This window comes from Hippopotamus amphibius, chromosome 16 (assembly GCF_030028045.1).
Source record: "Hippopotamus amphibius kiboko isolate mHipAmp2 chromosome 16, mHipAmp2.hap2, whole genome shotgun sequence".
Classification (NCBI taxonomy): Eukaryota; Metazoa; Chordata; class Mammalia; order Artiodactyla; family Hippopotamidae; genus Hippopotamus; species Hippopotamus amphibius.
Genome location: NC_080201.1, coordinates 689484 through 711921, shown reverse-complemented (window position 1 = coordinate 711921; position 22438 = coordinate 689484). Strand labels below are relative to the sequence as shown.

Here is a 22438-nt window from a genome sequence, read left to right as displayed (position 1 = left end):
GGGATGCAGAGTCAGGCCGGCCCTTCCCCAGGCCTCCTCCTCTGGAGCACTCTGGAGAATTCCAGGTGCTGGGGCGGGTCGCCACCCTCCTGGGAGCCCTCCTGGCTGGCTGTTTTGGTCACTGTTTAGTCGTTGGGCTGTGGGGGAGCGAGGGAAGAGTTATGTTTTCGCTTAAAAAACAGACAGCGCCTTGCAGATGTGTGACGTTGCCCTGTGGGAGACCCTGCTGCATCTTGGACACGTCCCTGAGTGTCCGCAGCTTGGCAGGCGTTCCCGCGCGGGAGGCAGCCCGCGTCTGTGTTCTGCTCGCTGGGCCTCCCGGCCCCTGCTGATGGGGAGGGAGCCAGCCGACTGTGAGCCGGGTGGGGAGGGGGCGGGGGCACTGGCCGCCCACAGCCCGGCACCAGAGTCCCGCACACCCGCGCCCTCCGCGAGCACAGCAGCGTCCGTGCCGCGCTACGGATGCAGGGAGAGCAAGCCACGCGTGAGTGGGCCCGCGTCGCGCAGGCCGTGCTGTCAGGGCCCTCGGCACTTCCTCCTCTCAGCTGGTATTTCTCAGGGCTCAGGTTTTTGAAAACCATTATTCAGAATTTACCTGAAGTGCATTGGGTCCTATTTGTTTCTCCTTGGCTTTATCTAGTTTAGTTCATTGTTTTAGAATCTTGTCTGTTTTAAAAATCCTTGAAATAATGAGATCAGATGAAAAGCTGAAACGTTGGCCCTTCAGGTTCCAAAGACACGTGTTGTGAGACCGTGAGCGTTTCCCGTCTCAGGACGACCCCCACGATGGCAACGGAGGCCGCCTCTCCTGGCCGCCGTGCGGGTCAGGCCGGGACGGGGCAGTGACGGCGGTGCCCTCTTTTCCCACCCAGGGACTGCCCGCTGGCATCTGCTGCCGTGATGCTGCCCCACGTGGGGATATCCCTCCGGCGCCTGGCCTGGGCCGTGGCCTCCTGCCGGCCAGCCCCCTGGAGACGCAGAGGAAGCAGCGCCCTGCACACGGCCCTGGCCACGTGCTCCGACAGCAGCGCCCCGGTCTTCAGCCGCGCCCCCGCCTTCGGGGACAGGGTCGCCCTCGTCGACCAGCACGGCAGCCACACGTACCAGGACCTGTACTCCCGCAGCCTCCGCCTGTCCCAGGAGATCTGCCAGCTCCTCACGTGTGCCGACAGGGACCTCCGGGAGGAGAGGGTCTCCCTCCTGTGCTCCAACGACGTGTCCTTCGTGGTGGCGCAGTGGGCCACGTGGATGAGTGGCGGCATCGCCGTGCCCCTCTGCAGGAAGCACCCCCGGGCCCAGCTGGAGTACTTCATCCAGGACGCGCGCAGTGCCCTGGTCCTCGCTGGCCCAGAGCACGTGGAGCTCCTGAGCCCGGTGGTCCAGAAGCTGGGGGTTCCGCTCCTGCCTCTCCCGCCTGCAGTCTACCACGGGGCAGCCGAGGACCCCGGGCAGGGCCGGGTGCCAGAGCGGGACTGGAGAGCCCGGGGCGCCATGATCATCTACACCAGCGGGACTACAGGGAGGCCCAAGGGTGTCCTGAGCACCCATCGCAACATCAGGGCGGTGGTGAGTGCGCGCGGGGTGGTGGGGGGGGGGTCGCTGTGCGCCCCCAGGCCAGTCCCAGCAGCCGTCACGGCAGATGTGAGTGCCTCCCAGGTGGCCTGTTCACACTTACAGCCCGTCACAGCTCTCCCCATCCCACCTCGGGGCTGTGTGACCACCAGCCCCCCTGGCCATGTAGCGGGTGCAGTGCCCAGGTGCCGGTGGGTTTATGGGCCCCCTCGGGCTCCTCCAGGGCCAGAGCACGTGGAGCACAGAACAGGCCACTGTATGTGACGTTGAGGTTTTCAAAGAAACCAGCCACAAAGCGGATAGGTGGTACCAGCACCTAGAACCACGGCGTATTTGGGAAATGAGAAGACGGGAAGGCACACCTGCCGCGCCTCAGGTGGTGCTTTGTGTGCTGTGGCCTTCGTTACCGTCTCCGCAGAACTCCCCAGCCGCTGTGCTTATCCGTAATTTATACTCTTCTCGCCTCCAGAAAGTATTTGCGTGTACAGTAGAGACTCTCACGCAGCAGGAGCAGTGAAGTAAGAGAGGAGCTCAGACCCACAAAGAGGGAGCTCAGAGGTCAACACCACCAGTCAGGCTAGTTCAGTCCCTGCGTCAGCGTGCACCGCGTTGTCTGGCTGCAGGCGAGGTGCGATCATACGTTGCCTCTGTCTCCGGGAAGGAGACGTGTTTTTTGTCTGGAGAAGCCGTCTGTGGACCAGTGTTTCTGGGGGTGGGCATCTCACACGTGTTTGCACCTGGAGGTCACCTCGGCGCACACGAGGACGGGCTCGGCAGTGATTCAGGGGATTTTCAGGCTAAGCCGGGGCGAGGGTGGTGCCGGAATCGACGAGGCTTAGACAGGCAGCTGGATTCCAGCCTGGACTCTGGTGAGGCCCAGGGTCCCAGGGCCTGTCGGAGCCAACATCGCACCTCTGACCATGGGACCCCAAGTCAGGGGCCCTTGCAGGCTGGCTGAAGCCCCTGACTGCCTGCAGCAGGAGGGTGAGCAGGGGACAGGCAGCCCCGCTGGTCACACAGACCACAGGTCACGTCGTTACCATCTCCTTGTGATGCCCTCGGGCCGGGCAGCGGCCGCGCGCCGCCTCCACCTGCTCTTCTCAGCTGGGGAGGCCGGGCGTCTGCGCGGCTGCCACCCTCCTGAGGCTGTGCTGTCGTCCTGCAGGTGACGGGGCTGGTCCGCGCGTGGGCCTGGACGAAGGACGACGTGATCCTCCACGTCCTCCCTCTGCACCACGTCCACGGCGTGGTCAACAAACTGCTGTGTCCGCTCTGGGTGGGGGCCACCTGCGTGATGCTGCCTGAGTTCAGTGCTCAGCTGGTGAGTCGGGGACGGGCTCTCGGCGTCGCCCGCTCTGGGCTCCACGGGCCAGGTGCCGTCTCGGGTGCGGACGCCCAGCGGCGAGGCTCCTGCTGCTGCTGGAGCAAAGGATCCCAGACGGGGGCTTCCCACGGCACACGTTTATCCTCTCGGCTCTGGAAGTCCACGTCCACAGTGACTCTGGTCACGGGGCTAGAGTGCAGGCGCCGCAGGCCTGCTTCTTTCGGGAGGCTGCGGGGCAGAACCTGCGCCGGCCTCTTCCAGCTTCTGGAGGCGCCTGCGCCCCTGCCTGTGGCTGCGTAACCCCAACCTCTGCTTCTGTGCTCTCCTGGCCGCCGCCTCTTCTGCGGCTAGATCTTTCTCTGCCTCCCGCGAGTAAGGACCCTGTGATCACAGCTGGCCCGCCGGTGTCCAGGGCCGTCCCCGTCTCCAGACCCTTAACTCTCACAGCTGCAGGGCCGCTTTCGCCGCGCGAGGCGACCCGTCCCTGGGGACGAGGCTGTGGACGGCCTGGGGCTGTGTTCAGCTGCCTGCTGGCGTCTGGGGGCCCGCATGGATGGCCCAGCGCGGGGCTCCGTGTCGGCCTCCCCACCTGTCCCTCTCCTCAGCACCTGGGTCTTGCCCAGCTCTGCTGTCGGGCCAGCAGGGGAGGTAGGCCGCGTGGAGACCAGGTGGGGCGGAGCGGGCACCGCCGGGGCAGAGCGCAGGTGGACGGGAGAGACCTGGCCAGGCGCGGCCCCTGCCCCCGGGGCTCGGTGAGCTGGTGTGCAGCACGCCTGTCGGAGCCTCCGTGCCCTGTGTACCGGAGGGGACAGGTGCCTGGAGTGGGTGAAGGCAGGACTCCTCGGTGGTGATGGGCTGACTGCACGGAGAGGCTACGGCAGTGACGGGGAGCCCTGGTGCCCGCATCCCCACGGGGCCGCCGGGAGGCACAGGGCTTGCACGGGACCCTAGACTGTCACTGATGCACACTGCACCCTGCACAACGCCAGGGCTGCGGCGGGGGGGGGGGCCCAGGCAGCCCCCGGGGCTGGGCTCCCGTGGGGGCTGCTGTCCTGCAGGTGGGGGCTGGGCTCCCATGGGGGCTGCTGTCCTGCAGGTGGGCAGTCCCAGCAGAGGAGGGGCCTGGAGACCCCTGTGGGGCAGGGCTGATGAGTGAGTTCTCTGGAGAAGGTCTGTTGCTGTTCAGTCCCTTTAGTCAAGGGTGAATTTCCTCACAAGGGGAACCAGAGACCAGGGGTCCCTGGTTTGCAGAATCCACTGTTCACTGAAGTCAGCCTCCTCTTTCTCCACCAGAAAGAGGCAGCTCTAGATATGTCGTCTCCGGCCCATCCTCACGTCACTCCTGGAGCCTTAATCCACGATGTGCTGGGTGTCAGGCCAGAGGGAGAGGATGGGGCACTAAAGATGGGCGGCCTGAGCCAGCCCCCGACCTCTCTGACCCTCCGTCTCATCCTCTAAAGGAGGAGTGGTGATCCCGGCACAGGGTGAGTGCGCGCCCAATCCCAGCAGCACAGAGCAGCAGGGAGCCTTTCTCCTCTGGTTTGCAAGGGTCCCGCGTGCAGTCCGGCGTCAGGGACGCTCGGGAGCCCGTGTGCTGACCGGTGGTGCCACTGGGTTTAGAGACAAACGTAGTTTATTTTTTTATTTTTATTTTTTGTGGCACATGGGCTTAGTTGCTCCACAGCAGGTGGGATTTTCCTAGAGCAGGGATTGAACCCGTGTCCCCTGCATTGGCAGGCAGATTCCCAACCACTGCGCCCCCTGGGAAGTCCCACAGATGTAGTTTAAAACCTGGTGCAGGAGCGGAGGGCAGGCTGGCCACCAGACAGCAGCGGTGGCGCCCGTTCAGGCCCTCCCCCGCCGCAGCCCCTCCCCCGCCGCCACCGAGCTCTGCCCTGTCCTGCTGTGTTCCAGCTGCAGGGCCTTGGGATTTGGGATTCCGGCAGTGGGGCCTGCACTTCAGGATGCCTCGGGCAGCGGGTGGAGGCTGTCTGCCTCTTCACACAAGTCCCAGGGACCCTCCGGAGGGGTCGGTCAGGCCCGGCACAGCCCCTTCCTGGTGGGGCTCGGCTGACGAGGGGGCCCGAGGAAGCGGAGGCCCTGAGGCTGTCAGGAGTGACTGCTGAGGGCACGTGGGGTCAGCCAGCTCATCCCCTGGTCCCCTGGGAGGTTTTGTGACTGTCCGGGCTTGTGCAGCAGGAGTGCCCTGGGGTCTCCAAAGAAGGCAAATTGCCTCCCCCCCGCCCAATTCTCCGTTCACTTGGGGGGCCGGCCTGGCAGCACAAAGGTGGGAAGGCGGGAGAGACACCCCTACCCTGAGCCTAGGTCGGGAACCCCGACAGGCCACGTTCCCCATTTCCCGATTGCCTGGTTCCCGATTCCGGAGCCGGGTGAGTGCCTGGTGGGCCAGGCGGGGTGTACTGCAGGGCTGGTGGCCTGCGGGCCTCCCCCACCCCCGCCTCCTCCGACCCCCCACCCCCACCGCCCTGCCAGGCTCAGGCTCAGACTCTGAGCACCTCGGCCCCTCCTGGCCTGACTGCTGCTGCTCAGCTGGCGCTTGCCGCCTCCGAGCACGGGTTTGCCTCCTGTTCGGGGCGTGTCCCCAGGGCCCAGAGGGTTGTAGGAGAATGGACAGTTATCACTCACGGGCTCTGTGGACCACACAGGCGTGCTGGCGTCTCGAGCCCTGTCCATAGGCTCACCCTTGGCTTACGTCATGGTGACCTTCTGGATTTGTGAACAGGCCTGTGGGGCGTGCGTCCCTGAAAATCACTCAGGGAAGTGGTTATTTGTTTAACGAAAGCTTTACTGTATCAACTCCTGAGGAGTCAGAGCATAAGCAGGTACAGCATCATACCACTCCCCTGAAAAACCCAGCACAAGGCTGCCTTGAAGGGACAGACTTCTCTGCACACTTGGGGTTTGTAGATGTGTGTGAAGGTCACGGCGGGTCAGGCCTCTGCGCTCACGGCTCAGCTCCGTCTGCTGCTGCCCGTGGCCGCGGGGGGCGTGTTACGTGGGTGGGCTTGTGCGTGTCCCTGGGCCGGAGGTTCCATGTGCAACATCGTCCTCAGCGTGCGGGCGGCTCCACCTGTCGGCCTTGGTGTTCAGCCTCCCGAGAGGTCTTGCTGGTTTAACGCTTGATGGGATTGGCTCTGTTCCCCACGTCCCTGTGTAGCTTACCTGTGAAAATGAGAGCAGAGTTTGGACAAGGAAGCACTTGAAAGGGAAACAAAGCCCAGGGGTCCCATGCTCCCAGGCCACTGGGTTCTGTGTGTTTTCTTTGGCCTCCGGGCTTTCTCCCTTCTCTCCAGTGGCTCCTCGCCGTCACCACTCAGCCTGCACCGCTGAGAGGAACCCTGGCATGCTGCCTCTCTCCTGCCCAGGGGCTGGAGACCAGAGGCCGCGGGGCAGCTCGCCAGGACGGTCAGCTCAGGCCTTCCTGACCCTTGGCATGGACGTGGGTCTCTCAGAACCATGCAGCAGAGCTGAAGAGTCACACACATTTGATGTGGTGGATAAAAGATTGCTGCCCTGAGTTTCAGAGTTTGGGGAATCTACTCATAACAGTGAAACCCCACCTTCAGCATTATTAAATATCGGGGCTTGTCTAAGCTTGTATTGAAGAAGTGCGTGCAGGGACGTCCCTGGCGGTCCAGTGGCTGAGACTGCGCGCTGCCAGTGCGGGGGGCCCGGGTTCCATCCCTGGTCGGGGAACTAGACCCCACATGCATGTTGCACCCAAGACTTGGTGCAGCCAAATAAATAAGTAAATAAATAAATAAATAACTTTTAAAAAGGAATACATGTGAAGGGGTGCAGGGTCCAGAAACCTGCACTGGTGTTGACATGGCCTCAGCGCCTGGCCCTGCAGACACGGGCCGAGGGGCTGTCGGCGTCCTGGGAGGCTGATGGATGAGGTGGCGGTGACGGGGGACGGCGGGAGGACAGATGGCGGACAGCCCGCCGTCACCCCCGCGGAACGAGGTCTGGCTGTTGATTAGGCTGCCCGGCCCGATAAATCCTTGTCTCAGATAACGTCCTCCGTCCAGCCTCCTGGGGATCTCAGCCGCCCTCAGGGAAGGTGCCATCCGGCCGCGCCCCCTGCCTCCAGGCGGCCCAGCTGGGAGGCACGGGGCGGTGCTTGTGCAGGCTGTGCAGGCCCCGGAGCCGCCAGCACCCTCTGCTGAGACCAGCGCCCTGCGCGGGCTCCACTCCTGCGGCGAGCCTGCTGCCTGGCCCACCTGTGGCTGCAGAGGCCGTTTCCTCTGGGTTTTGCTTTGAGAAATATGCATCTTGTTGAAGTAGGTGGGGGGTTTGCAGGCAGCGTTGCAGGAGGGAAGCAGAGCTCTTAAGCTCAAGGGCGTCTCAGATCTGACCACAGCCCAGGGTCGCTAGGTCAGGCCGCACACACAGGTCCGAGGAGCTGGATGTGTGGACATCTGTTCTCCTGCCTCCAGCCTTTCACTGTGAGATGCCCTCTGTCGTTGAAGATTTTGGCCAGAACAGGGCCTTCCGTGTGTTGTTGGGGTCGCCAGAAACAGCAACAGCTTAGCCCCTGGTGCCCGGGGCAGCTGCACGCCAGCCCTGGCCTGGCGTCCTGCCGGGGGTCTGGCCCCAGGTCCCAGCCCCAGCTGCTGCGCAGGGCCGCTCACATCCGTGCTGGCTCCGGTCCGGCTGCCGCAGGAGTGTTTCCATTGGTAAAATGCAGGGCCTGGAGAGGCTTTCGGGGGGATCTCCCGACCTTCAGCTTCTGAAGTTTATGGCTGTGTTGAGGGGGGTGGGGGGACGGGTGCTGCTGTTCCGTTGGCGGATGCGGTGAATCCCCAGAATGGCCAGGCCGTCCCAGCTGTGGACGGCTCTCAGCAGGCGGCCCCTGGGGTAGACGTCATCTGCGTGCCGGGGCCAGATGTCCGAGTTGATGACCCAGGATGGGTCCTCACCCTTCACTTGGCTCAGTGTGAGCTCTGTCCTTCCATCAGCCTCCAGTGGGACGCCTGGGTGGAGACCACGTGTGTGGTCGCTGGAGGATGGGCTGGGCCCCAGAGTGGACAGCCACCTCCCTCAGCCTGTCCCCCCCTCCACGAGCCAGCGCCCAGCGCCTCACTGTGGACATGGTGCGGGCTGTGCTGTTTCGTGCCTTCCGGTCCTGGTGAGCCTGGTGAATAGGATGAGGCCGGGCTCCCGTGAGGGTGTCGCCGGGATGCACCAGGCCCAGTGGTGGCGGGGTCTGCACACCAGGAGAGACACGGCCGCCACCCTGTAGCTGCTGTTGCCATGGGTGAGAAGGAACGGGGGCGCGAGGCTCACCCTGGTCAGCCGGATCGGGATATCCATGCTCCCGGGCGAGCCCGCGTGGCATCCGGTGTTTCTTCCAAAGACCCACTGGACCTTCCCTGGTGCCAGGTGGCAGTGAGGGCACTGCGCTCCCCCTCTGGGGGTGGCCTGCCCAGGCCAGTGCGGACTTGGTGGATGCATGGGAAGCAGGATGCCCCGCGGGATTTCCAGCAAATCTGCGTGTCAGGGCTTGCAAGGGGCCTGAGGGATTCAGGACAGACGAACACTGTGGTGCGAGAAGACAGCAAGAAGGCTGCAGGGCCTGGTCAGGGTCACGGCCACAGCTGGGCGGGAAGGCGGCCCGTCGGGAGGTCTCCGTCCCCCGGGGTTCGCGCAGCGGCTGGACCACTGCTTGTGCACGTGGTTTTATTTCCTCTCTGCGCTGCAGCAGGAGGGAGCCACACCCACGTTTTTATCCTCACTTCCCGTTTCTGCACACACTGTTCCCGTCTACTCAGCAGCAGGGAAATGAGAGCGGCGTTGACAGAGGTGAACTTCCTCAGTTAGTCCTAACGCTGACTGGCTTAACGTGGATTGCTAATATTTTCTCATAAATAATGTTAGCTCACTTCTTTCCCTGTGAAGAGTTACAGAATGTCAAAGTTTTAAGGCCTCTCAGAGAAACCACCCCAGCTAACGCCTCTTTTCTTCATAGCCATAACACTTAAAATTGTGGGGTGTCTCAAACACGTACACGAGGGATGAAGCCCCAGGTGCCCCTGCCCGCCTCCAGCCGTTGTTCCTTCAGAGCCGTTGTGCTTTCATCTGGAAGTGCCTTCTATCTCAGGAGCCTTTTCACACGCATCTCAGAAGTCACATGACTTCAGCATCTCTGAAAGGCAGGTATGCTTTTCTTGGCGTTAAAGCAGCGTCATCACGGCCGGCGGTGAGCAGGAACCCGTGATGTCATCACGGACTGCCGCCAGTACCGTCACTGCCCCGCGCCTTTCAGGTGGTTTCAGTGGGTCCAGATAACACCCCTGCCTTGTGCTCGGTCTCCCCGCAGGCTCTTCCCTGCAGGCTCTTCCCTGCAGTGCCTGTTTAGGGAATCAGGCTCTGGCCTGTGGACCCTCCCGCAGCCTGGCCTTGCGGGGTACACCCCTGTGGTGCCGTCTAACGTCTCGCTATCCCTTATACTTCCTGAAAGTTGGTCGTTAGGTCTAGAGGTGTGATAAGGGTTTTGTTTTGCTTTGTTTGGTTGGTAGGAGACGTCACAGGCGATGCGTGTGTCCGTCCAGCAGGGTTCGTGACACCCGGTGGTCCTGCTCTTTCCGATGGCAGCACTGCGGATGCTTACAGCCTCGAGCTGTCACGCACGGGGTCTGTAAAGTGGGGGATGTCGTCATGCTTCTTTTCCTTAATTGAAGCATAAATTACATACAGTAACATGTATGCAAGCTGAGTGTGCACCTGCGTGACGGTCACCACGCAGAGAAAGACAGAGCACGTCCACAGTCTTCTCTCCTAGTCAAGGGGGCGTAGTTGACATCTGTCCGGCTTCTATCACCAGAGCCGAGCTGCACGTGTTCTTCATGTACGTGGTAGCACGTGTCCTTTTGTGCTTTTTAGTTAATCGTACTATTTTAAGATTTATTCTTGAGTTGCATCAATTGTAACTTGTTCTTTTTGTGCTGCTGTGTTGCACTCCTTTGTATGAAAGTGCCACGGTTTATCCATTCTTCTGTTGAAGGACACTGGGCTGTTTTAAGTTTGGGGGTATTTTGAGTAAAGCTGCCATAAACATTTGCACAAAGGTCTTTCTGTGAACGTTTCTCTTGGGTCTTTACCTGCTGTGCTGGACGCCTACTGGGCAGGGTGCATGTTTAGCTGTAGTTGAAGCTGGCCAAGAGCTCCCCAGAGGGGTGCACGCTTTACACTCCTGCAGCAACGTGCGCAGCCCCGTTTACTCCAGGTCAGCGCCCACACTCCCTGTGGTCAGCCCTGCGCGTGCTTTCACTTTCTTTTACTGCGTGTAGTTTCCGTGAAGTGAAGTGCACAGTTTACTGTGTTCAGGCGACTCCTGTCGCATGACCCACACCCAGGCCGGGAGGGGAAGCATTCCCATCGCCCCAGAAGTTCTTCCATGACAACCCCGGTCACCCCCGCAGGCCGCCACCTCTTCTGATGCTTGTCACCGTAACTTACGCGCACGTAATGGGGCCAGCGTCCGCACGCGCCGTGCCCCGCCTCCCACGGCACGTCCCCCTGAGGTCTGTCTATGCTGCGTGTGCCGGCGGCGCGTCCCTCCCATCACCAGGGACCCCACAGTTACCCTCCGTTCTCCTGTTGTTGGGCATCCGGCTTTTTGCGGGTTTGGCTTTTTGAGTGAAGCTGCTGGGAACACTCTCATGTGTCTTTCTACAGATACACCTTTCCACTTCTTCTGGGTAAATACCCAGGGTTCGAGTTACTGGGTCATAGGATCACGAATGTGAAGCCCTTTCCCAAGTGCTTTGTCCGTTCCATGCTGCTGTCCGCAGCGCGCCCCACCCTCCAGCACCTGGGCCCAGCTTTCTAGGTCAGGCCGTCCTGGTGGGTGTGCGAGGCCGCCGCCTCACTGGCCTTACCAGGTCTGCCTCTCTCCGATGACTGAGCACGTTCAGCACTTTTCATATGCTTGCTGGTCACTCAGAGATGTTCTTTCAGGAAATGCCTCTTCAAGGCTTTTGTCCATTTTTAAATTGGATTTTATTTTTATAATATGTATAATAAATACAGGTGCTCTGTGTATATTATGCATAAAAGGCCTTTGTCAGAAATACACGTTGTGCATCTTTTCCCCCAGTCTCTGGTTTGTTTTCGCTTTTTAATAGTATCTTTTGATGAAGAGAACTTTAAACTTTGATGAAACTAATTTGGAAGTGGAAATGGTGGGCATCATTGACTTAACGCGCAGTCTTGGGGAAGGCGTTACGATGTCACTGACAAGGGTGATGTTAGCGGCAGTATTTTGTAGACACCGTATATCAGCTGCAGGACATTCCCAGCCCTTGTCTTCTGAGAGTTCAATTGCAGGGTGGGGTGAATATTATCAAATGGGTTTTCTTTACCTCTTGAGATGATCCTATGGCGTTTCCCCCTTTATGAATTTCCCCCTTTATTCTGTTAATGTGGTTAGTTACATTGATTAGAGTTTTTAATATTTCTAATTTCCTGATCTTGCAGCCCCGCAGTAAGCTTTCTTCGCCATGATGTTATTATCCTTTTCATATATTGCTAGGTTTGATTTGCTCATATTCTGTGAAGGGTTTTGCTTCTGTGTTTACAAGGAACACAGGTCTGTAGTTTTCTTGGGACATCCTTGTTAGGCTTCTGTATTGGAGTTTTGCTCATTTGTGAAAGGAGCCACCCCGCCCGTCTTATCTGTTCTTTGGAAGTTTGTGTGCAGCTGAAAGTATTCTTTGCTTAAGTGTTTGGTACCATTCCATTGAAGCCATCTAGGCCAACCTTTCTGGGAAGGTTGTTAATTAAGGATTCAGATTCTTTAATAGATATAGGACTTCAAATATTTTGTGTTTTGTTTCTTGTGTCAGTTTTGGTACTTAAAAAAAGTTGTCCATTTTATTAAAATTGTTATTGCCATAGGATAGTTTATAATTTCTCTGAGTATCCTTTTAATATCTCTAGGGTCTGTAGTGATGTCTCCTTTAAATGTCTGATATGGCAGTTTATGGTTTCATTCTTTTTTCTTGACCACTCTTGTTTCAGAGGCGTATCAGTGTTGTTACTGTCTCTGAGAACCAACTGTGCTGATTTTCTCTAAAGCACCTGTACCTTCTACTCCTGTTCCTTCTGTTCTGTATCATTCTCATCCTTCGTCTTCACGATACACTGCTGCTAGTGTTGCTTTAAACAGCCAGGGGTCTTTAAACTTTTTTTACAGTTACCCACATATTTCCTTTTCTGGTGCTCTTCACGTGTTCCTTCACATCCACGTTTCCCTCCTGGGTCCTCTCCCTCAATCCTGAAGAATTCTTCTGGTAGTTCTTGTAGAGCGACAATTTCTCGCAGCTTTGCTTCACCAAAAGTGTTTTCATTGCATTGTCCTTTTTTAAAAATAGCTATATTGAGGTGTAATTCACATATCATAAAATTCACCTTTCATGAACAATTCAGTGATTTTTTTCGTAAATTGATAGGGTTTGTCCTGCTGTTCTCTCAATCCCTGCTCCCACACCCAGCCCCTGGCAACCCCGACTGTCCTGTGTGTACAGAGCTGCCTTTTCTGGGTGCTGCATGGAAATGGAAGCACATGCTGCGTGGCCTTTCGGGCCTGCTTCTTTCCCTGTGCAGGACGTCTTTGAGCCCGGTCCCTGTCGTGGCACGTGTGTTGGCGGTTTGTTGCTGTGGTTCCTGAGAAGCGCTTCGCCCTGTGGCTGGGCCGTGGTCGCTTCACCCAGTCATCACCTGCTGGGTGTGCGGTCAGTTCCAGTTTCTGTCTGTGACGAGTGACGCTGCTGTGAACACTTACGTACAGGTCCTGGCACGGACACTTCATTTACCTTGTGTAGATAAGTAGGAAGAGAATCGCTGGGTTGCATAAGTTTATTGTTAATGTTTTAAGACACTGCCAAAGTTTCCCAAAGTGGTGTTCTGTTCACATCCTCACCAGCAGCGCGTGAGCAGGGCTGCAGTCACCCACGCTTGTTTTATTGGTTTTAAAATCATCGTTATGGCCATTGTAGTGGAGACGAGTGGTGTCTCACTGTGGTGCAAACCTGCATTTCCCTAGTGGCCGGGGACGGGGAGTGCTTCTCACGCTCTTATCTGCAGCCCTGTGTCTCTTTGGTGAACTGTCTATTCGGGTGTTTTGCCCGTTTTTGAATTGGGTTATTTGTCGTCTTATTATTGAGCTTATATATTCTGGGTACTAGTCCTTTATCACAGAGATAGGTTGCAGATATTTTCTCCCATTTTGGCTTGTCTTTTCATTTTCTTTTTTTTTTTTTAATTTTATTTATTTATTATTTTTTGGGGGGTACACCAAGTTCAATGATCTGTTTTTATACACATATCCCTGTATTCCCTCCCTTCCTTGACTCCCCCCACCTCGAGTCCCCCCCACCCTCCCCGCCCCAGTCCTCTAAGGCATCTTTTCATTTTCTTAATGATATCTTTTGAAGCACACATGCTTTTAATTTTGATGAAATCCATTTTATCAGTTTCTTAATTTCATAGATCATGTTTTTGCTATCATAGCTAAGAAATCTTTGCCTATCCAAAGGTCATGAAGATATTCTCCTCTGTTTTTTCCTAGAAATTTTTTTTTAATTAATTTAATTAACTTATTGGCTGCATTGGGTCTTTGTTGCTGCAGTCAGGCTTTCTCTAGCTGGAGTGAGCTGGGGGCCTGCTCTTCGTTGCGGTGCACAGGCTTCTCATTGCAGTGGTTTCTATTGTTGCAGTGGTGCACAGGCTCTGGGCACGTAGTTGCGGTGGGTGGGCTCAGTAGTTGTGGCGCACGGGCTTAGTTGCTCCGCGGCATGTGGGATCTTCCCGGACCAGGGATCAAACCCGTGTTCCCTGCATTGGCAGGTGGATTCTCAACCGCTGAGCCCCCAGGGAAGCCTCTCAGCACTGTCTGTTGAAAAGAGGGTCCTACTGAAGCGACGTAGCCACTGTGCTGGAAGTCAGCCGCCATCACTGTATCGGTTTGTTCCTGGAGCCTCATCTGCTCCGTTCGTCTGTGTGTCTGATCTCACAGCAGCCTCACACGGCGTTGAGCATTCGCGCTTTGGAGTACGTTTTGGGGTTGGAAGTGTGCGTCCTCCACCTTCCTCCCTCCTTTCCACATTTGTTTTGACTCCTCCGAGTCTTCTGCCTTTCCCTGTAAATGGTAGGGTCAGCTTGTCAGTTTCTGGAGCGCAGAGCTCGCTGGGGTTTGGGAGAGCTGCCGTCTTCGCAACACTGAGCCCCCCCAGCCGTGGACATGGATGTGTCTCCACTGAGTGAGCACGTCTGTCTTTCCGGACGTGTCAGTGGTGTCATCTTGTCCCACACGTGGTGACACTCTTCTCTTTCTCCTCTTCTTTCCCGTGTGTACTTCCGTTTAGATCATTTCCATTGACGCGTGCCTGACTTCTGTCTCTTCTCTGCTGCATCTCGTGTTACGTGTACCCAGCGCACTCCTGGTTTCACGTGGTGCGCTTTCCAGCCGTCCCACCTCTCCCACGGGATTCTTGGTCAGCCCCCGTCTCACTCATCTTTTCCAAACTCCTTAACCTATGTAATAATTTAAATCCTTGTCCGATAATCCCAACATCTGTATCGAGGGTCTGCTGCTAGTCACTTTTTTCTTAGTTATGGGTCACATTTTTCTTTTTCCCTACATGCTTTATAATGGGGGGGGGGTGTGTCTTTAAAAGAATATAATTTTCTCCCCAAAGAGGCGTGCCTTTCCTCTGTTGAGCAGCTAAGGTGAGGAGCTAATTACAAGGGTCTGATTAGGAGCTGGGGCTGGCTGCAGCGTTTCGGATGTGGGGGGAGGCCGTCTGTGTGGCGGGTGCTGTGCACGCAGCACCGAGCTCACGCGGCGGCCGCATGCAGAGAGCGCTCCTCTTGAAGATGAGGGCTAACACACGGGCGCTTTCTCAGCACGAGGCGGGGAACGTGCAGCATCTTTATATTAAAACGAAAAACATCCATTACAGAGTCCGATAAAAAATTCACGTGACTTCCTCGAATGAAACAGCAGATGCATCCGTTCCAGGTGTGCGTGCCGTCTGCCCAGCGCGGTGCTGCGCTCACGCCCGCGCACGCCGCGCCCAGCCTCACCCACTCTCGTCTGCGTGGCGGGAAAGCCTGATGTGCCCCCCTCCCCTGATGGCAGATCCGAGCCGGGCCCCAGGCCCCGGGCCCACTCCTACCCCGATCCTCTTCCTCCCTGAGGCCGGACGTCAGTGTTCCTGCACAGTGGCTCCACGGAGGGCCGGGGCTTTGAGACGGGAGCCGCTTGCAGACCGTCTCATGGTTAAGGAAAGGGGGGTCCTCTGCTGAGAACACTGCTCCTGGAACCGAGGGGCCACATGTGTCCGTGCAGGTGTGTGTTCTGATCTTTTTGCTGTGTGCCTCCTTTTTTCTCTTTAGGTTTGGGAAAAGTTCTTAAGTTCTGAAACCCCAAGGATTAACGTGTTTATGGCCGTGCCGACCATATACAGCAAGCTGATGGAGTACTCCGACAAACACTTCACCCAGCCTCGTGTCCGCGATTTCGTGCGTGCAGTTTGTGAAGAAAAAATCAGGTAAATGAAAATAGTCCACCTTCCCATCGGAAAGTCAAATATAACTTATTTTTAGTGAGTCAGTACCACTGAGTTTTAGGAAGCAGTATTTTGTTTTCTTTAAAATGTGCATCTACGTCTCTGTCTGCGTGTCTGTGCTCCTGATGCAGCTGCTTGTGTTCTGTATCTCTCTCTCTGTTCTGTCTCTGGGTCCCTCTGTTCCTCTGTCTCTACCTGTCTTCCGCTAGAGTCTGAAGGATGAGGATGGGGACGTCCTTTCTGGCCCCACATCTCTGGCTCTCAGCCCCGACCCCTCCCCGACCCCGTGCAGACACCCCTCCTGACCGACGTGTGGCCCTCCGGCCACTCTGGTGGCCTGGGGTCAGCGCTGCGTGTTCCTGTGAGCCTGCTGATCGCAGCTCCTCTCTGCCCGAGCTTGAACGGTTCGCCTGGAGAGCCGTGGAAGGGAGCAGCCTGGCAGGTCTTCACGGGCCCAGTGACGTGCACCCGAGAGGTGTGACACCTGTGTCTGCGGCAGGCACAGCCTCTAACCGCGCCACGAGTGGGCACTGGACAGCCACGAGCTTCCCGGCCTCCACGCAGCTGATTCCTGGTCCTTAAGAGGAGCTCGGGAAGGGCCTGCGTTTCCTGGGGAGAATCCCCGATTACCCAAGACGCACATTCCAGCCTGTCCTATGCGCTCCCCTAACCTTGCTTGGCTCCTCTTCTGTGAAGACGCCATGCTGGAACTAGAGCCCTCTGCTGCGCGTGCTGCCGCCACCGCCTGCCTGGGCCGCCCTCCCACGAGGCGCCATGGCGAGGCTGGGGTTCCAAGCCCGGCCACCAGGACAAGAGGGGGATTGGTAGCATGCTGTACCCAGAGCTCAGAGCCAAGGGCAAGAAGAAGATCAGAGAGGGGAGATGAGGGTGACTCCCCGGTGACAGGCCCTCAGACCCCAGCAGCCAGGCGCCTGGTGGGGAGGGGTGAGCCTGCACCCCATGGAGGGAGCACAGGGGTGGTCATTGCTCCCAGCTCCCGCTAGAAGCAAAAGCACCTTCCTTCCAGCACACAGTGCATGCGGAACATGCCGCATGCCGAGGCTCTTGGATGTCACGTCAGTGTCCCTGTCACCGTGAGCTGTCAAGAGCAGGCAGTGTGCGCAGAGGAGCCCGCGTGCAACCCCTCCCTGGAGACTGCCTGCTTCCGTCTACCCCTCCCCCTCAGACCCGGTGGCCTTCTGTCCCTAAAGCAGATAAGCCGGCATCACCTTCCTCTCATCACTGCTCTTCTCCGGGCTGTCTGTGGGTCGCACGTTGACTGTTGGCACACTGTGCCACCAGAGACCTTCAAGTCCCTCCTCCTCTTACCATGACTGCCCCTTCCTTGTGGAGATCTGTTTACATCCTAAAATACACCCAACAAAGTCTTTCCAAAGAGCAGAGTTAAATTTCAGCCCCAACTGCAGTTTTAACCGTGAGTTTGAAGGGTGAGAGTGACAGGGTGCAGTGCACGTCCAGCACTCAGCAGGCTGGAGACGCTGTGTGCCCCTGCCAGGCTAAGGTGCCTGTGCTTGTGCTGGGCAGGCTGATGGTCTCAGGCTCGGCCGCACTGCCCCTGCCCGTGCTGGAGAAGTGGAAAGGCGTCACCGGCCACACGCTGCTGGAGAGGTACGGGATGACGGAGATCGGCATGGCCTTGTCCAACCCCCTGACTGCAGCGCGCCTGCCAGGTATGAGCAGCGCCGGCCAGCTGTGTCTTTCCTCTGCTCTGGGCCCTTGGGTGGGCCGTCTGCAGAGGACCCCGCCCTGCTGGGCCAGGGGAACCTTCTCCAGGTGCCTGTGTCCTCCCCAGAAGCCGCACGCTCGGCAGGGCACCCCCTGGGCTGGGTGCTGCTTCCACAAAGACCGGGTCGCCTGGGGTCCAGAGCCTCCCATCCAGGCGCCCTGAGCCACACAGGCCAGTGGCAGCAGGAGAGACGGCGGGTGTGGGGGGCAAGGTGACCTGTGCCTGGTGACCTGCACACATCTGGGTGGCCCAGACAGACAGGGCCCTGCCCTTTGGTCTTCCTGTGCAGCCTCTAGGGCAGTCCACCTAACAGCCTTCACGTCCCGAGTCCCTGGCAGGGAACCTGAGGGCAGAGCTGAGGCCTGAGAGGTGAGCCTGTTCTGTCCTGGGCCCTTGTGCAGCCCTCGTGGTCAGTCCCCTCCAGTTCGTCCAAAACACAGGAGGTGTCTCCGAAGTAAATGTAAAGTCAGCCTGTGCCTACACGTCTACCCGTCCATCCACGTGTCTTGCACAGACAGTGGGTAGGTCTGTGAGTTCGCAGCGTGTCCACCGCCACACTCAGACGAGGCTGAATCGCCTTTCGTGGTCAGCACCTCCTCGTGCCAGGCCGGCGAGCACGTGCTGGGTCCTCTCCCTGTAGCTGTGCGGGTCCTGCAGTGTTGGTCAGCGCAGCCGCCAGGCCCTGCCTCGGGGGTCTGGCTTGTGTCCCTTGGCAGACGAGACTCGGCGTTTACCTGTGCGCCACTGAAGCTGGGTGGGTTGTGTCTAGTCGGGCTGTTGTGAAGGTTTGTGTGCAGGGTTCTGTGTGAACGCGTCATTAAGTCTCGAGGGCAGGTGCCTCAGAGTGCGACGGCGGGGTCAGAAGGGGTCAGACCCAATACAGGGCGGCTCTTACCCCTGTGACACAGGAGGGCCCTGAGGCTGGGAGAGGTCACGCTGCCGGAGCGGGACACCCTCGGTCGGGAGCACAGCAGCCTGCCGGCTGTGGAGGAAGACGGGCCAAGAGATGGACAGGGACGCTTCTGGGCCTTAATGCCGAGAGCAGACAGACTGAGCGCCGGGCCAGGGGCCTGGGCGGGATGCAGCAGCAGAGCATGACTCGGGGCGTCTGCGGGATGGGGTGGAGGCAGAGTCCCCGGGACAGAGGGACTCACCAGTGCCCTCCGAGGGAAGCGCGACCCAAGCGCTTCTGAAACCCGAGGCTTCGGGGCAGAAGGTCCTGAATCTTAATTGGCCGCAGCTCTTTGGCGCAGCGCGCTTCTCGGCCCCAGAACAAGCGCCTGGGGTCTCTCCTCGCCAGTGAGGCAGGCCGCTCACAGTGGGCGCAGGGCCGGCTCTGGTTTAGGAACAGTGAAAGCAGCAGCCCTCAACCCTGAACCCGAGCGAGGCCCCGAGCGCCGCCTCCCAGCAGGCAGGCGGTGGCCCCTGCGCCCGGGCCGGGCTGCCTCCAGCCATGGCTCTGGGCTGGCGCGGGGACACGGCGGCCGGGGCCTGGGCCCACCGCCGGGTCCGTGGCGGTGCGGAGGGTGCTGTCGGAAGGAGCGTGCGCTCGGCTGAGGCCCGCCGGTGACCGGAACTGCTGGGCCGGACAGGCGCCGGGGGAGGCTGCGACCAGATGCAGCGCTCGGCCGGACAGGCGCCCCAGGACGCAGTGCAGTGCGGTCTCCCGCCCCAGACGCTGGGCGGGGCCGCAGGGCATTAAGGCACCTGGACGCAGCGGACACCCGCTCCAAAGGGAGGCCGAGGGGTGGCCGGCCCTTCCCACCGCAGCCACCCGTTGCCCAGTGGACGCTAGGGAGGCTCTCGATCCCTGCGGGTGTGGGAGGGGCTGCGTCTCTTGTCGTGGGAGGGGCTTGCCCACGCCGTGTGGGCGGGGCTGCGTCCCGGTGCCGTGGGAGGGGCTGTGTCTCTTGTCGTGGGAGGGGCTACGTCCACTCAGTGGGAGGGGCTACGTCCACTTAGTGGGAGGGGGCCCGTCCCGTGCTAGGGCAGGGCCTGTCTCGGGTGGGTGTAGGAGGCTGGCCCCAGCTGGTTGACCCTGCTCTGCTCCGCCCACTCGGGTAGGTTTGACAGGGGTGGGGCAAGGGGGCGGGGCTTTGGGGCCTGAGCCGCTCCCCGGACAGGACATACCAGTCTGCTTTTCGTAGACAATATTTAAACAAATCGCAGGTCTTTGTCTTTGCGTGGAGATTTTAATGCCGCTGTTGTGTTAGTGGTGCTGCAATTCTGTCAGCTTTTTCTTTATAGGTATTCTTAACAGTTCAGGTCTCAGTGAACAAGGCAGGAGGTCCTGACCTCCTTAGGATGGGAGAGGGACCGGAGGTTGAACTGAACACCCATGGCGGGTGATTTAATCAGTTGTACCTGCATAATAGAACCTTCGTAAAATACGCAAAACAAGGTTGAACACGTTGGTGTTGGTGCTGGAGTGTGATGTGCCTGGAGAGGGTGCAAGTTCAGAGACTCCCCCACCCCCAACCACCCATATACCTGCTGCAGGCTCTCTTCTATCTGGCGCTCCCAACTTGTACCCTTTGTAATGAACTGGTATTGTAGGAAGTGACCTGTTTTCCTGGGTTCTGAGAGCCACTCTAGCAAAGTATTTAATCCGAGGAGGGGGCCCGGGGAACCCCCAGTTTGCAGCCAAGTTGTACAGACGTTGTGGGTAACTGGGGACACGCCTCTGGGACGGAGGGCAGCCCCTGGGCTCCCCAGAGGCTGCAGCACGTCCTGTAGGACTCCTGTCTCCACAGCATCTCCCTGAATCTCCCCGTGGTCCCAGCACCTGCATAGAGCCTCCCCTTTCTTCCTTCTGAGGAGGTGCATGCAGGTGTTACTGAACTGAGCCAATCTACTGACACTGGTTGTGGCAAAAGAAAGTGCAGCGGTTATTTGCAGGAGCCAAGCAAGGAGAACAAACAGCTTGTGCTCCAAGGACCCGGACTCCCTATGGCTTTCAGGGGAGGGCTTAAGGCAGTGTGTGGGGAGGGCTGCAGGATAGGGGTGAGGTAGCAGGGTGGCGTCCCAGGAAGCTGAGTCATCGGCCTTCTGGTTCCAGCGGCCTGGGGGTCTCAGCACATAGTCCCCACCCTCCACCGGGGGGCCTAGTTCCCGCAGAGCAGCTGGAAGGTGTGTGTAGGGTTACTGTGCGCCTCTTGAGGGGGCCTAGGGTTCTGTGCTGTTACTGAGTTGTTGTTCAGGGTCTGGCTTACCTGCTTTTCCTTTGTTTCTGCGTCCCCCCACTTCCCTAAGTAGTAACTGCCTCAGTCTGCTCTGTGGAACTCAGGGAAGGTCTAGGAGACCAAGGTGTTTTTTACAAACAAGAAATGAGGAACGTGGAGGGGCTTTTATACCCCGAGGGCCCCCAGGGCTCACACTTCAGGATTCGTCGCCATCTGGAGGGCTTGGACCTGAGCAAGTGTCACACCATTGCAGGGACGAGAGCTCAGACGGAAAGAGAGGAGCGCAGGTTTCATTCCTGAGCGAGGTGGTCGGCCCTGCTTCAGGTCCTGTAGCTAGGCTGGCGAAGCGCCTCCTGAAGGGATCCCCACGTTCTGCCTGCTGGCTTGAGGGGAGCCCGTGGGGCTCTTGACCTCTGGCATGAGCTAGAGGAATCCTCCTGGCCAGGCTCAGGAGTGGTAAACCAGTCCACGGCACACCTCCTTCTCACGGCAAGGAGCCCTCTTACTGCCCTCTGGCCAGCGGGCCTGACCGACCTCCTCTCACGGCCTTTCTCTCTTGCGCTTTATCTGCCCCGTTTCTTCCTTAAACCTTTTGCTCTGTGGGTTTTATACACACACTGAGGGCTAAAACTAAGGTCAGTCTGGTGACATTTGACTGTAAAATACGATCGATCAGGAGCGACCTGAAGACCTTGGAAAATACCCAAGATGCCTGGGCCTGGTCCGCAGCCCAGCGGTCAGAGCTGTGGCTCCGCTGGTCCCCATCAGCCCATGAGGTCCAAGGAGGAGCAGTGCAGACGAGAGGCTGAAGCTTTTCACCGGAGACAGAGCCAGAGAAACCTGTGACCCTGAGGGCCCCTGGGAACCACATCTGGAGTGTTGGGACTGTGGCCGCCTTGGCCCCGGGTCCTGCAGGGGCTGCAGGAGGGCAGGGCTTGGACCCAGCTCACGTTCACAGCCTTGGTCTAGTCTCTGGTCCTCGTGTCTTGTCTGCAGTTGAGGTGAAATGCCCCCGTGTCCAGGCTGTCTCCAGGCCTGCCCATCCTGGCACTTGTGCAGCCACTGCCCCGCGGCAGGCAGAGGTGGGAGGACACACACCGGGCGGTTCCTTTCATACAAAACACCCAGGGGCAGGTCCACAGAGGTGGGTTAGGGGTTGCTGGGGGTGGGGGGACATGACTGCTGACGGGGGCAGGTTTCCTGCTGGGCTGACAGGAAGTTCTGGAGCCAGACGGAGGTGGTGGTTGCACAGGGCTGTGAGTGTGCTACATGCCACTGGATCCCGTGCCTTATAGTGAATAACTGTAGCATGTGGACTTCACTTTAGTTTTTAAATGTTTAGAAGCGAAAGAGGAGAAAGAGGGGAGGGAGGAGGAGGAGGCGGTGCTGGCGGCCCCCAGGACCTCAGACAGAAGACAGGCAGGCCGAGGAGGACAGGACAGCACCGTCTAGCAAACTGAGACAGACTTTTCCAGGAGTGTGGGTCCCAGAGTACTAAGCAGCTCGTGGAGTTTGCCAAGTGGGCTTCCTGGGACTTTTATCTTGTGACAGAGCCTCACTGATAACAACGGTTAAAACAAAGGGCCCGAAACCTTGAAGTGAAGCTTCAGATGCTGGGCATTTGGCCTTGGGATCTCTGTCCCGCCTCCGCTGTGCGTTACAGGGGCCTAGAGACTCCGCTGCGGCCCCCACCTGCCCTCCGCTTTGCGGGTTCAAGAGTTGATTGTAACCACTTGGGTGAATACACTGAGCAAACCACAGGCACCTAATAAGTGAGCCTGGATGCTGGCTGCACCACCCCTGCTGTAAGGACCCCCCCCCCCGGCATCCGTCCCACTCCAGTCCCTCAGGGACAAACCATGGTCATCTGTGCTCGACCAGCTGCTCCGGTGAGGTGGGAGTGCCCCTGCGTCCTGCCCCGGGTGCTGGGTGGCCCTCCCAAGGTGACCTGAGGGCCCTCTGGGGCATCCGGAGCCCTGGCTGTTGCTCTGTGTGTCCCACCCAAGGCTCTGCTCTC

The 22438-nt window shown here is 58.7% G+C and overlaps 1 protein-coding gene across 1 annotated transcript in view; it reads left to right on the top strand.

The window, feature by feature from the left end:
• Positions 1-22438, top strand: part of ACSF3 (acyl-CoA synthetase family member 3) — a 58604-nt gene that overhangs the window by 5360 nt on the left and 30806 nt on the right. The window contains exons 2-5 of the mRNA XM_057713093.1: positions 873-1566; positions 2738-2893; positions 15320-15474; positions 17038-17183. Of these exons, the coding sequence (XP_057569076.1) occupies positions 901-1566; positions 2738-2893; positions 15320-15474; positions 17038-17183 (1123 nt within the window). The 5' untranslated portion in view covers positions 873-900. The remainder of the gene's footprint in view (positions 1-872; positions 1567-2737; positions 2894-15319; positions 15475-17037; positions 17184-22438) is intronic.